The 13,789-nt window shown below is 35.6% G+C and overlaps 2 protein-coding genes across 8 annotated transcripts in view; one reads left to right on the forward strand and one right to left on the reverse strand.

The window, feature by feature from the left end:
- Positions 1-13,789, forward strand: part of Trmt6 (tRNA methyltransferase 6 non-catalytic subunit) — a 52,241-nt gene that overhangs the window by 18,849 nt on the left and 19,603 nt on the right. For all 6 annotated transcript variants that reach the window (XM_078051433.1, XM_078051435.1, XM_078051436.1 and 3 more), the window contains one exon: positions 11,270-11,355. In XM_078051433.1, coding sequence (XP_077907559.1) covers positions 11,270-11,355 — 86 coding nt within the window. The remainder of the gene's footprint in view (positions 1-11,269; positions 11,356-13,789) is intronic.
- Positions 1-13,789, reverse strand: part of Mcm8 (minichromosome maintenance 8 homologous recombination repair factor) — a 35,536-nt gene that overhangs the window by 15,015 nt on the left and 6,732 nt on the right. For both annotated transcript variants that reach the window (XM_021723175.3, XM_005320492.5), the window contains exons 6-12: positions 13,455-13,558; positions 12,274-12,472; positions 9,944-10,029; positions 6,281-6,432; positions 5,399-5,594; positions 2,937-2,967; positions 2,213-2,353 (exon numbers count right to left, since the gene is read on the reverse strand). In XM_021723175.3, coding sequence (XP_021578850.1) covers positions 2,213-2,353; positions 2,937-2,967; positions 5,399-5,594; positions 6,281-6,432; positions 9,944-10,029; positions 12,274-12,472; positions 13,455-13,558 — 909 coding nt within the window. The remainder of the gene's footprint in view (positions 1-2,212; positions 2,354-2,936; positions 2,968-5,398; positions 5,595-6,280; positions 6,433-9,943; positions 10,030-12,273; positions 12,473-13,454; positions 13,559-13,789) is intronic.

A 13,789-nucleotide genomic window follows, 5' to 3' on the forward strand; every position in this document is an offset into this window, starting at 1 on the left:
ATCAGGTAATAAAATTGTTCAATATGTGTTTACCTTCTAAGCAGATAAGTTACGATAGGTCAGAAAAGTAAATAGTACTGAATTAAAGCACCAATCTCTGAAGTCAGGCAGACCCATTAAAATCCTGGATCCACCATATACCAGCTATGTAGCTCTTGGATCTCACCAAACCTCAACTTATGAAATAGTGTATGCAAGGCACTTAACCTGGTACAAGCACATCATAGGCGCACAATTCAAAGCCATGGTATGTGGATATGCACTGCCTGACTCCAGGAGATAGCATTTGCATTATTTTGTTTTTTCCCCTGCATTATAGTTGTATATACTGTTGGGATCACATTGTAATCTTTGTCAGTGGTACACTCTAGACTTGTACAGGGCACACCCCAAAAGACCCTATGACACTGGCTCAAAAACAGTTATCATTTTTTTGTTACTTGCAATTCCATATTTTTTAGTCTTTTTGAAAAACCTATGATACTTCTTTTTTAAAAAAATATTTTTTAGTTGTCAGTGAATCTTTTATTTTATTTATTTATATGCGGTGCTGAGGATCCAACCCAGAGCCTCACACATGCCAGGAAAGCGCTCTACCACTGAGCCACAACTCTAGCCCTTTAGGATACTCTTGAGAGTGAGACAGTTTACTAAACAGAGGAAAACAAGTTTTAAGAGGTAAACAGCTCTTAACTGCGTTAGTCTAATTTTTAAAAACCTGGCTTAGTGGGGCTTATATGCAATACCCTCCTTTTTTTATAATGTTTAATTTCCATTAATATTATAGCTTCTATTTTAAAATTCAGTCAAGAGTCACAAAAGCATTTATTATGGTTCTAAACATCAAGAAAAGTGCTAATGCCAACACTGCTTTAACACTTGTTGGTACTAAAACACACAAGTACAAAAGAAAGCTGCAACAATGCAAATCTCCACATATGCCTTCTCCTGCATATTTTGGTGAAATATTCTGCTTTCATTTTTATTATGAACTTTGTTTCACCTACAACTATGTATTGTGCCTCCATTGTCATGCTGTGGCAAGGGCTCAGAATAGAATTTTTTTTAAAGTAGGCTTAGCTCATCAAAAGGAATCAAACAAGGATGCAATACTTAAATGGAATTAAAATAAAGACTGGTTTAATATTCAAGCACGGGGAATAAAGAATGACTCACACCTGAGGGACACTGGAGTTGCAATGGCAAGATCCAAGCAGTTCTCAATCCTGGCTGCATATCAGAATCACTATGTGGGATTACACATGAACAGATACTGGGACTCTAACAGAGACTCTTAATTCAATTGGCTTGGGCTGGCCACAGTATTTTCAAAGAGCTCCAAAGGTGATTCTTTGGGAAAGTCAGGGTTCCCAAAGATTCAGGAACTACAAGACTACAACTCACAGGGATCCCCTGGCCTGGCCACATTTTCCCCACTAGGCAGGGAAGAAAAGAGTCAAGGGCATTCTGATTTAAACCAATATGTATGGCTGGCTTACCAGGCACCACTCTGAGGAAACCACAAGCACTCCAACAAACAGCATCTATTGGAGCCATCACAAACCCAGGAGGGAAAAAACACTGGACAAAATCTTCTTGGTGACCAACAATTAACTGATCAAAAAAGTTGCTTTGGGCTGGGGATGTGGCTCAAGTGGTAACGCACTCGCCTGGCATGCATGAGGCACTGAGTTTGATTCTCAGCACCACATAAAAATAAAATAAAGATATTATGTCCACCTAAAACTGAAAAATAAATATTAAAAAAAAGTTGCTTTGCTTTATATTTGGGAGAAACATGGAGAAGTATAAAGACAGATCCCTTGCCTCTATCAGATTGTTCTTAAAGCCCAATACAATTTTTATGTGCTTGTTGGACACAGAATGGGAGACTCTGTTTTACCACCTTAACTAGCCTGTTTATATAAGAGGTCATATCACAATAATAAAGAACAGTTAACATTTCATTTCTTTATAGTTGAAGTATCAGACCAGAATGCTTGTGCAGCCTGTATGTCAGGAGACTGATTCAATTTGAAAATAGGGTCAGATACAAGTTATATGTTATTCAAACTCCAGCTTACTTCTGCCACCAAACAAAGCAGATCCTCTAAAACACAAACATTCTATGCTTTGAGAAAATTCACTTGTCAATAACTCATAAATTTTTACAAGCAAAAGATCGAACACTAAAAGGACTGATTTTTTTTACCTGTAGCATCTGACTCTTTCCCAAGCCTGGATCTCCAACAACAAGGACGTGTGGGTCTCCTCGAATTGGTATTCTGTTTTTGTCATCTGCATATTTCTGGGTACCTCCAAAGAGTGCTAATGCCAACGCTGCTTTAACGAGCTTAGGTGTAAAAGAGATAGATAGATAAATAAATAAATAAATAAATAAATACATACATACATACATACATACATACATACATACATACCAGGGGGAAAAAAAACCAACCACAAAGATGACTAGCAAAAGGAGTATTCTTCAACACTGATATGTTTGAGGATTTTTTTAAAGCATAATTGAAATTTAACTTTTTTAATAATAAAAATCTAGAAATGAACTATAACATAAATGCTTAAAAAGTAAAAGCTTGAATGCATTAAAACAAGAAATGTATCTTACAAACTGCTAAGTAAAGGCCTAATTTGCAAGACATAAATCCATTCCATAAAAGTGAGAAATATTTATGGTCCCTACTCTAACTTAGTCACTTTTAAAAAAAAACTCATTCCCATGAAATAAATGTACTTGATAAGCAGCTTTTTCTTACAAGGGGCTATAGTCTGCCTCCCATATCATTAATTCATGGAGAATAAAGATTCATGTTAAATGAGTAGCTATTTTTTAACAGAGTAGCTTTTTTTTATAAAGTATTATTTTGTTGACTTTATATGTTTTTTAAGTGAAGACAAAGTAAAATACTTACTTCATGACCAAAAATCACAGGGCAAAGTGAGCTGGAAAACAGAATACAACTTATAAATTCTAACTTACAATTCTTAATCCAGTTGATATATTTTAGAGTTATTTGCTTAACTTGTTTTATTTAGAACCAAAAAAGATAAGTATAAAAAATTTACATCCCCTCAAAAGTAAATTTCTAACAGTTCTTAATCTATAAAAGGAAGAATACCTTAAAAAGTATGCTTGTGGAAGAGAGACTTGATATTTGCAAAACACTGTAAAGTAACCAAATATGCTATTGATTTTCTGACAGAACTAGCCTCTAAAATGTACCATACTTAAGATCTTCCACTTTAGACCCATCATCACATGTATTTTATATGAAGAGGCATCTTTAGACCTATATACCCAAGTCAATGAAAGAAGGAGACAAAGGAGTGAGCTCAGTACAAAATATGTTAAGATGGGATAAAATTTCATTTTTTTTTAGTTCAATTCTGAAAGGGTCAGATTAAATAAGAATCTGAATATAAAGAAGTGTATTTACATTCGTCCATTTTATATACAAGGAACAAACAAAAATGGACAGGGTGATAGAAGAATACAATCAGGAGTAAAATGAAACTCTTTATCCCCTTTAATATGTGTAAGCACAGAAGAAGTTGGTGCCCTGGTCATAATCCTATTGGTACTCACTATTGTGCATGTCCTTGCCTGATTACTGCTGGTGTCCTACCAAGCACCTATACCTGTATTCAAAAGGGCTTTCTATGGCCACAAAAGCACCATCACGCAGGATAGGCAGGCCAGAAGTGCTGGTGTGTTGCATATCCTAGGAGGATCCTCAAACTAGGGCCTTGGGGGGTGGAAATTGAGGCTACTTTTATATAGTGTTCCAGAAGCCTCAGGAGGATTATGTCCTGGATGCCAGTGGTAACGTGTTCATTAAAGCACCATATCTTTCTCTGTATTACTTCTGTCTTCCTATATCAGTATTTCCAGGACCACCTCCCAAATAAATGATGTTTAACCAAATCATTCCTTCCAAAGGAATCTAAATACAGCTTTTCACTGTCTTCTCCCTACTCCTTTCATGGTCCTCCATTTGTTATCTAGTATGGGTCAATAAATTTTTTCTTAAAGGGTTAGCAAGTAAATATTTTCAACTTTGTAGGCTACCCTGTCTCAGTCATAACTACTCAATGTGTAGAGTGAAAGCAACAACTGACAATATGTGAATGAACTGGGTGGGCCTATGTTCTACTAAAACTTTATTTACAAAAATAGGCAACTGGCTTAGTTTGTCAATCTGCTAGATTAATAAATGTAGGACCATGAAAAATTCTAGTTCTGATGCTGAAATCACAAACATGGGAGATAAAAACAAATTCTGGGAAGAAAACCCAAGTTTTCACACTAACTTATCTTCTACGAGCATGACAGAAGGACCATTGAAAATATTCAGTTTTCATTTATAACCAATAAGAAGAATCAAATAGGTGTTTGGATTCTCCTTGCATGCCTGTTCACATACAACTCACACCCAGATCACTCCCAACCCTAGGTTAGAGCATCCTCTCTCTCATGATAGGTATGGACCATTATTTAGATGGAAGTCTCTGAGGATTTAAGAATAAATAACCCCTAAGTGCAGAAAGAAAAAGCATCAAATTCTCCTAGAGCCCAAAGTATAGGTGAAAAGGAAAGCAAGACAAGTAAAATTTTTCTGATAAAATCCATTTTGAAATATTCTCAGTTCTTTACCTCTCTTAGGTACATCTATTATTCAGTCTCTTGTTTTGCCCCTATTTCCTCAAAAAATTGTCATAGAAGTATCAAAAATAAGGCTAAGAATGTACCTAAGTGGTAGGGTCCTTGCCTAGTATGCAAGAGACCCTGGGTTTGATCCCAATTGATGTGTGTATAGGGGACTACCAAAAAAAAAAAAAAAAAGAGCATGCACTATTAAGCATGTTATAAAATCTGATTTAAACTTTCAGAACAACCTTTTGTTGTATACTTCTTAAGATAGTAAATATTCCTTATTACTTAAACTTGAGATCAGAAATTCTTTTTCTGTAAAAAGCCAGTGGCAACCTTATAAGCTAAATATATATTTTCTTAAACGAGCTGAGTTGTCACACGTACTCAACTCTGCCTGTAGCACAATTATAGCACAAAAGCAGCCAAAGACACGATGTAAATGACTGAGTGTGGCTGTGTTTCAATAAAACTTGATTTATGTACACTGAAATCTGAATGTCACATAATCTCATGTGTCATGAAATATTCCTTTCTTTTCAACCATTAAAAAATATAAAAACCATTCTTAGTTAGTGGGCTATGCCCAAATGAGTAATGCACTGGGATTTTGTCTATGGACTCTAGTTTGCTGACCATTTTGACTAGCTGTTTTTAATGTGTAACCAGAGTTCCCCTAACTTGCATTTATGTAAAAAAAATTTCAGATACCCTCATACATACTTGACAATAAGTTTAAACAGGTTCTCTTCAGCTTGAATCTCTTGGATAGCATAAAGATCCTTAAGTGAGAACTCCATCAATGTTCCATGCTTACAGCCATCCTCAGAAGTCTTTGTTTTCTGTCCTTTGCTATTGCTAACAGAATTTGCCTCAATGTACAAAAGGAACATACATTTATCATTCTTGTTTCGAGAACCTGTAAATTCAAAATAATAAATATAATAATTGGCATTCATTTGCCCTACAATGACTTAACTAAAATGTTAAAGTCACAGAGAGCTGTAAGTAAACATTTATTGTGGGAAACCATTCTCAACGTGATTTGAGCTACCTCCCTAGCTGGGTGTGAGGTGCTTAGACAAGCTAAGCAGAGCCTTCCCCACCCTTCCCCAGGGGCGAGGGCTTGTCCGTGTGGGGGTATAACTGACTACTGAACTGAAAACAATCATTGACCCTGACCTTGGAATGCCGCCCCCTACGACCTTCATTGGATGGAATTTTCCCCTGAATTTTTTGTTCCCCAATAAAAGCTCACTCCCTGGTGTGCTTCTCTCTCTCTTGCTGGCCTCTTGTGTAAACCTCGCTACGTGTCAGGGGCTAGAGGCAGGAGCTGGGAGGAGCCGTCTCTGAGCTGGGCAAGAAAAAGGTCAACTGAGAGTTATATGTCTTTAATTTGAACTCACTAGTTAATTTCTGTTTCGAACCTTTAGTATGAAGCTAGCGTACTGGTCGTGTGGCTGAATTTATTTTAAAGGAAGTTTCATCTATGTAAGCAACAAGGAATTTACTAAATGGTTTGAGATTTAGAAGTATGAAGAGAAAAGATGAATACTAACATCATTTTTGAGAGAATATTAAAGAAAAGAAAGAGCCACCCCATACCTTCTTCAGCATTTGAGACTTTGACAATTCCAGTAACAGTCACTGTGTCTCCAGGTACACAGCTATCCACCAGGTCATGCACAAGTTCACATTCTATTGTTCGTGGAATTCGACCTGCTTCTCTCTGAGCATCGGACATAAGCTCCTGAATTCTAAAAAGGTGAAAAGTTTTCAGTTAGAATACATACATACACTGGGTTCTTTAGCATATTAACTATTCCAGACTCACACAGTACTTAGCTAAAGGGCAGATTAGTTTAAATAAGATCAACAACATATCTAAAATTGCTTTAGTAGTTTCCAATTCAGGATGGCATAATGAACATGCGCATTTGCCTAGCCTTCCTCTGAGGAGCAATCAAAATAAAAAGATACTAAAAAAGCAAAAAGTTGTTTTGGGGCATGCAGAGGTATCATCAGTAAATAGAATGTTATTAAAATTTTTGAAAACAGCAAGTAGGAAAGTACTGAAGGATAAAACAAAATCCAGAATGCATGCAAACAAAAATTATAAGGATACAAGAGAAGTGGCACTCAATGTTCTCAGCAGAACCCTAGAAGAGGTCCCAAATTGAAGATGGCAGGAATGGAGAACAGGAAGAAACAGGATTATCAGCTAAAAGATAATAGCTATTCAGAATTTTTTTGGAAGGCTGGTAGACAGCCACGTAGGGAAAGAATGAGGACCAAAGCATCTGGCAAAAACTAGAGCATAGTTCTACAGAAATGGATCTCTTCCCTATATATGGAAAGTTAGTGTCCAGTGAAGCAATCAATGCTCCAGAATAAAGCCTTCTCATTTGGCATTTGAGAAGCTGAAACCAATTCAAAAACACATATAAGTCAAAATTCCTACTTTCTTATTCAGGAATGAGGCCTCATGAGAAAAGACTTCTGCCTACAAAATAGCAAAGGAAACTTATCCTACTCAAAATAATTCCTCTTTTTTTCATCATATATTTAAGAATAAAATGGCAATAATTCAAGGAGAAGAATATTAAAAACAAAAAACCGCTAAGAGTTTTGAGAAAATGTTGCTGTTGTAAAATAAAAATAAGCTGCTATAAAAAGGAATTATGAAAAAAGTAAAATTAGGAAAATTAAAAATATGTATATAAAAGTCAAACTATAGAAAACAAGAAAAAGCCAAAGAAATTTAGAGAACAGCATAAAGAAAATGAAAGCATGAACCAAAAGTTAAGACAAATGAACAATCAAAGGGATGCATCCCATAGGAAACCCAAAAAGAGAAGAAAAAAGACACTATATGGTTGAAGATGACTGCAGGACAAAAGGACCCTTCGGCTTAGGAGGATGAAGACATGACTAGATAACCTATTTCAGAACCGGATAAACTGTTTCAGAACCTTTAAAGAGATTACAAAGGAAGGAAAGTCCAATCCCCTCAAAGGAATAAGAATCAAACCTCTCATCGACAGCAGGGGAAATGATGACAAAACAGACTACTTTGGTAGTCAGGCAAACTCTTACACAAGCTAGGATCCAGAGATATTTCCAGACATGCAAGGACCCAGAACTTTTTACCAGCTATGCACACTTTCTAAAAATTTACTTAATAATTTCTCCAGAAAAATAATATTTAGAATTATTAAAAGTAGAAGACAAAGTCCAAGTTGGGAGGCCTAATTTCAATTGTGCAATGAAGAAAATCCCAGGATGAAGTAGGACTGCAGGTCTAAAGAACATGAGATTCAGACTCCAGTAGAACTCAGGAAGGTACATTTTTAAAATTTTCATTTTATTAAAAAATAAAAGGTGAACTCCATGCAATCAATAATATATTTAAGAAAGAATGTATGGTTTGGATATGGTATATCCCCCAAGGATTCAAGAATTCAGAGACTCAGCCTAGAGATGGGGCCTACCCTTCTTGCTCTGATTTCCACGTTTGCCATGCAATCTCTCCTTGGGAGATTATTATAATTAGAAAACAGAAAATAAACTTTGACGATTTAATGTAACATCAGAATGTCTAGTAGAAGTCATGAAAATTAGTATAGCATCTCTAATGTTATCTACTCACCAAAAGTGGATGCAATAAAGCCAAGGAAGAGAGAGACCAAGAATATTATTCAAAGTTGTATAGAACTGCCCTTTATAATAAATGGATTTAAAAAGAAAATTTATATGTGTAACATTTTTTATTTAAATAGTTAATGTAAGTATAATCACAATATTAAAATATTAACTTTGGAATACATTTTCCCAATTTTCTTCAGAGAATGGCCAGACACCATCCATCTAATCTTCATAACTTCAAACCTAGCTCCATGGTTAGCTTCGTTCACCCTAATTGTACATTCAAAACTAGTAGAGCAAGTGCTGGGGAGTACCATTGGCCAAATTATATTGTTATATGTAACAAATTGCTTCATTATGTACAACTTTCTTGCACCAATAGAAAATGTGTGTCTGTGGGGGGAGAACTAGCAAAGTAAAATAAGAAGTCTCAGAATAACACACATGTTCAGATCACTTTGCCATAAATAAATGTTTATAGCTATTTCTTATTAAAATAGCATATATTTACATGTATCTCCTTTGGAAAAATTGTAAAACATAAGTAAACAGAAGAAATAAAATGCCTCTGCCTCCTTTGGTGGAGGCAGGACACAATCCTATGGAAGAGTCTTAAACACTTCCTCTTTTATAAAATGAGTTATTTATAAAGATTTCTGAATAAATAGTATATACATATATGCTATACATTAGGGTCTTGGTTTTTACAGGGAATAATGGGAAGAAGCTAGGACAGGGCTTAGTAGCAAGCCACCTCATCTTTTTCCTAGGTTCTGTTTTTTAGGACCATCTCCTATTTCAGCCAGGTTTCCTAAAGAACATTCTAGGCTTCAAAACTATCCGTTATTTTATATTTAGGGATGAGTATGGGCCTGTGGCTAGGGAAAAAAATGGGACAATTATTGGATGAAAAATATAAACAGAAACAACTAATAGATTTGTGTGGATAGTGGGGGGAGCCTATAGGAACATAGTATAAAATTCCTAGTGGGCAATGAGAACATGAAATCAAATAGGACCACCTCTAAGAGATTTTCTTTTCTTTTTTTTTTTTTTTTAAAAAAGCATCCTCTCTTATGTTGACATTTAATTTTCTTTTTTTTTTAAAGAGAGAGTGAAAGAGGAGAGAAAGAGAGAGAGAATTTTTTTTTAATATTTTTTTTATTTTTTAGCTCTTGCGGACACAACATCTTTGTTGGTATGTGGTGCTAAGGATCGAACCCGGGCCGCACGCATGCCAGGCGAGCGCGCTACCGCTTGAGCCACATCCCCAGCCCCTCTAAGAGATTTTCTGAAAACTTCAATACTATTTCTATCACAACTCATTATGCAATGAATCATATATCTTCGTTCAATGAATCACACAATTGAAATAATATAAAATGAACTATTTATCAGTAGCAATAATTCATAATGTTTAAATCCTTTCTGGCATCCAGTAGAGAATAAATTTCAAATAAAGACAGTTCCCATTTCAACATACAAACTTGTCACTGAATAGACTTATTATACACTTATCATTTTTACAGATAAAAACTACAGTACAATACAATAAAATTATAGATTTACTCAGCAGTATGAAAGATCCTAAAATCTGCCCCTTTTTAAGTCTTGATTGCTTACTTGATTGACTGCCAGTCCATTGTTACTGTAAGAGGAGAACTACGGAGAGCAGCAAAAGACTTCCCTCGACATGCAGGCACAGGACACTGCAACAAGTAATTCACATTCAGATGTTGATAAACTACAACCATATCTCAGGAAAATTCAAGATATACTTCATTAAAGTAAACCAACTAAGAGCTATAATGTTCCATTTCCTACAGAAACAGTTTAATGTCATAAGCTTTCAAGGCATTTGTCTAGCTGGTCTCTCTCTCCCCCTGCTCCTATTCTTTCAGCTGTAGGCAGGCAGGCACCTTGCTCTGCCTTAGACCAGGCATTCATTCTTACCTCTGTGCCCATGTAGTCTCCTAATTCCATGGGCTCCTTGAACACTCCTCCTTCTTCAGTCTATATGTCCAGCCCCAAAAGCCTTCCCTAAGTCTTTAATCCCCAACTCTTTGTCTATCTTCCTTTTGTGCTGTTCACATAGTATTTTTCACTGTACCACACAGTCCTCAAAATAAAAGCAAGTTCTGTTCAAGTTTTCATAAGTCACTTGCTTGGCATTTGGACCACAAGATACAATTATAAATTCAGGCGGCTGGGGATGTGGCTCAAGCGGTAGCGCGCTCGCCTGGCATGTGTGCGGCCCAGGTTCGATCCTCAGCACCACATACCAACAAAGATGTTTTGTCCGCCGAGAACTAAAAAATAAATATTAAAAAAATTCTCTCTCTCTCCTCTCTCTCTCTCTCTTTAAAAAAAAAAAAAAGAATCTTGAAAACATTACTGATATTAGCTTTAAAAAAATAAATAAATAAAATAAATTCAGACACAGTGGCAGATTTACAAATATGATTACAATAATATATTCCCTCATGGCCAAGATAAAACTATAGCAGCACATAGTAAAGTACTTCCTACAACTAGGTTGAAATAAACACAGAATACACACACATGCATGGATGTTTTTCTTCTTTCAAATGCCCATTATTATCACACATATTTTAGTTAAATCATTATTGAGTCAACATGGTTTATCTCTATAATTTTAGGAGCTATGGGAAGATTTAGAACTATAGGACCACCATGTTTCTGCTGATACTTGCTGGGACTGTGGATATATGTATATAATTCCAGATTAAATAATTGAAAAATTCTGAAGTATTTGCCTCTTGGACAGAGGAATGAGGATATTGGGGAGAGGTAAACAGTGTGACTGTACTTTTGTTTTAAACTTCACAATTGCATCTGATTGGTTAAGTTATGTGTCAATAATAGAATAAAATTACTTTAAAATTAATGTCAAAAAAAATAATAATGTATTCCCTCAAATCTTTCCAGAACCTTACTATTCTCCCATCAAGAGACAGAATCTATAGCTACTTGGGAGGCCGAGGCAGAGGATTGCAAGTTCAAGGCCGGCACGGGTAACGTAATGAGTTTCTGTCTCAAAATAAAACAAAACCAAAAAAAGGGCTGAAAATGTAGCTCAGTGACAGAGCATTTGCCTAGTATGCCGAAAGCCCTGGGTTCAATTCCCAGTATTGGGGGTGTCGAGGTTAGTAGTGGAGAAAACACAAAACACATACGGAGTCTTAATTCCTTCTCCTAGAATTTGGGCAAGTTGGTGACACGCACTCTGTAATCAACAGAATGTTGACAAAAGTGATGCTCCATGACTCTGAAGGCTAGAATTTCTGTCTATCAACTGGACTTTCTCACCTTACAGCTATCAGCACCATATGAGCCGACCAACCACTCTGATCTGCCAAACTCTGTGAAAAACAAACAGCTCATGCAGAGGCCACACAGAGAAAACAGAGATGCCTGGCCAACACAACATCTTATTGTTCCTAACTCCAGCCACAATCTACCTGATTATATCTCCAGAGACCTGGAGCCTTAACTACACAGGAGAATAGTTCTTCTAAACTCCTGACCCACAGAAATAACATGATTATTATCCTAAGCTCCTAAGTTTTAGGGAATAGCCATCTTTCTGAAATTTAATCTGATGTCATTTAAAAATTTCTAGGGCTGGGGATATAGCTCAGTTGGTAGAGTGCTTGCCTCACATCCACAACACCCTGGGTTTAATTAGTCCCTAGCACCACAAAAATAAATAAGTAAAAATGTGTACACACATACACACACACACCTGGAACTGAAAATATAAACTCTGGGTAGTGGGTAGAAAAATGTCTATTTCTGTATTTCTTGTATCCTGAAGTATTTAATAATTAAATACAAATCTCTGTGTTCACAAACACTGGGAAATAGTATCTGTAAACTGATTTGCCTTTATTACCAAGATAAATAAAGAAACAATTATAAAAATATATCACCTTTGTTGGAAGATTGTATTTTCCATCTGGAAGAGGGAAACTTTGAACCTCTCCACATGCAGCACACAGAAAAGCCATCTTGGTGCAAAGAGGCTTTATATTACTGACACGAACCACTGTCCCTCTTAGAGAAATGTATTTTCCATAGTAATTTGCTCGGACATTCTTGAGATGTGTCAAGGGCTCAAAGTTGTATATCCTAAATATAAAACAGGAACATATATATAGTGAACAGAAAGTTGATGTCTGTATTTTCACAAGTTCTTTTTAGGAACAACTATGGAATTCCCAAATAATATCACCATTTATATATCAGAAATCTCCCAAGAATTAATTATTTTTAAAAATAAAAATGTTGCCAGGTGAAGTGGCACACACCTATAATCCCAGCAGCTTAGGAGACTGAGGCAGGAGGATCACAAGTTTCAAAGGCAGCCTTAGCAAAAACGAGGCACTAACCAACTCATTCAGACCCCATCTTTAAATAAAATATAAAATAGGGCTGGGGATGTGGCCTCAGAAGTCAAGTGTCCCTGAGTTCAATTTCTCCTCCCCCCAAAACAATGTTAAGTCTTCACTTTTCCTATTCCAATAGGCTGTTGTCTATAGGGAAAAATAAATAAATAAATAAAGACAAAAACAAAAATATAATGCATATAGGAAAATCTATATATTCAATAACCTTTGGATTTCTAACTTATTTTTAAACACCCGCTTCTTAGCATACCTTCAATAAATTTGGAAAATAAAAATAAAATCCTCATGATTTCCTTATTTATTCCTATATATCTCAATGAATTTAAAATGTAGAATACAATAAAGATGAATTCAAGAATTCATTTATTCCCTGTGTCTAGTAGAAACATGACAATTTAACAATACACATACATACCACTTAGCATATTATGTGGATTATTAAATTTGTACATCAGAGTCTTGATTAAGTACATATCTAAAATCAATATTTACAGGTTGGAAAGTCAACCTATTTGGGCAGAAAATGTTGATTTCTGTCATGATCATTTTGAATAATTTTCAATAGGTTCACTGTGGGTATGATGATCTATGAAATTAGCAAGAACTCACACCATTTTTACTATTTCCTTGTTTGTATAAAATAAGGTTCTTATCCTTAAACAGTCATTAGGCCTTTTTCTAAATAACACCAGTAAGTTGCTCACCTTGCATAAATATGTGGCACATTTACCATTGTTTCCCCATCACTAGACAATCCTTCTTGGGCTTGTAATTCAGCTGCATGCCTTTCAAGGTCCTTAGTTAACACCTAAACAGAACAAACATTTACTCAAAGTTAAAAAATAAAGTATCCTCTTTAAGCAGAACTTTATATAGAGAGAATCTCAAGTTTACCAATATAAACAGTTCAGAACAAGACAGAATAAGAACAAGACTCTAATGGCCCTTGGAAAGTCTGATGTTTAATTACAACTACTTATTTTATAGTGGACTGTTTTACTTGGCATTTTGCTGTCACTGAACTGGAAATGTTCAGCAT

The sequence above is a fragment of the Ictidomys tridecemlineatus genome, chromosome 5 (assembly GCF_052094955.1).
Source record: "Ictidomys tridecemlineatus isolate mIctTri1 chromosome 5, mIctTri1.hap1, whole genome shotgun sequence".
NCBI lineage: Eukaryota > Metazoa > Chordata > Mammalia > Rodentia > Sciuridae > Ictidomys > Ictidomys tridecemlineatus.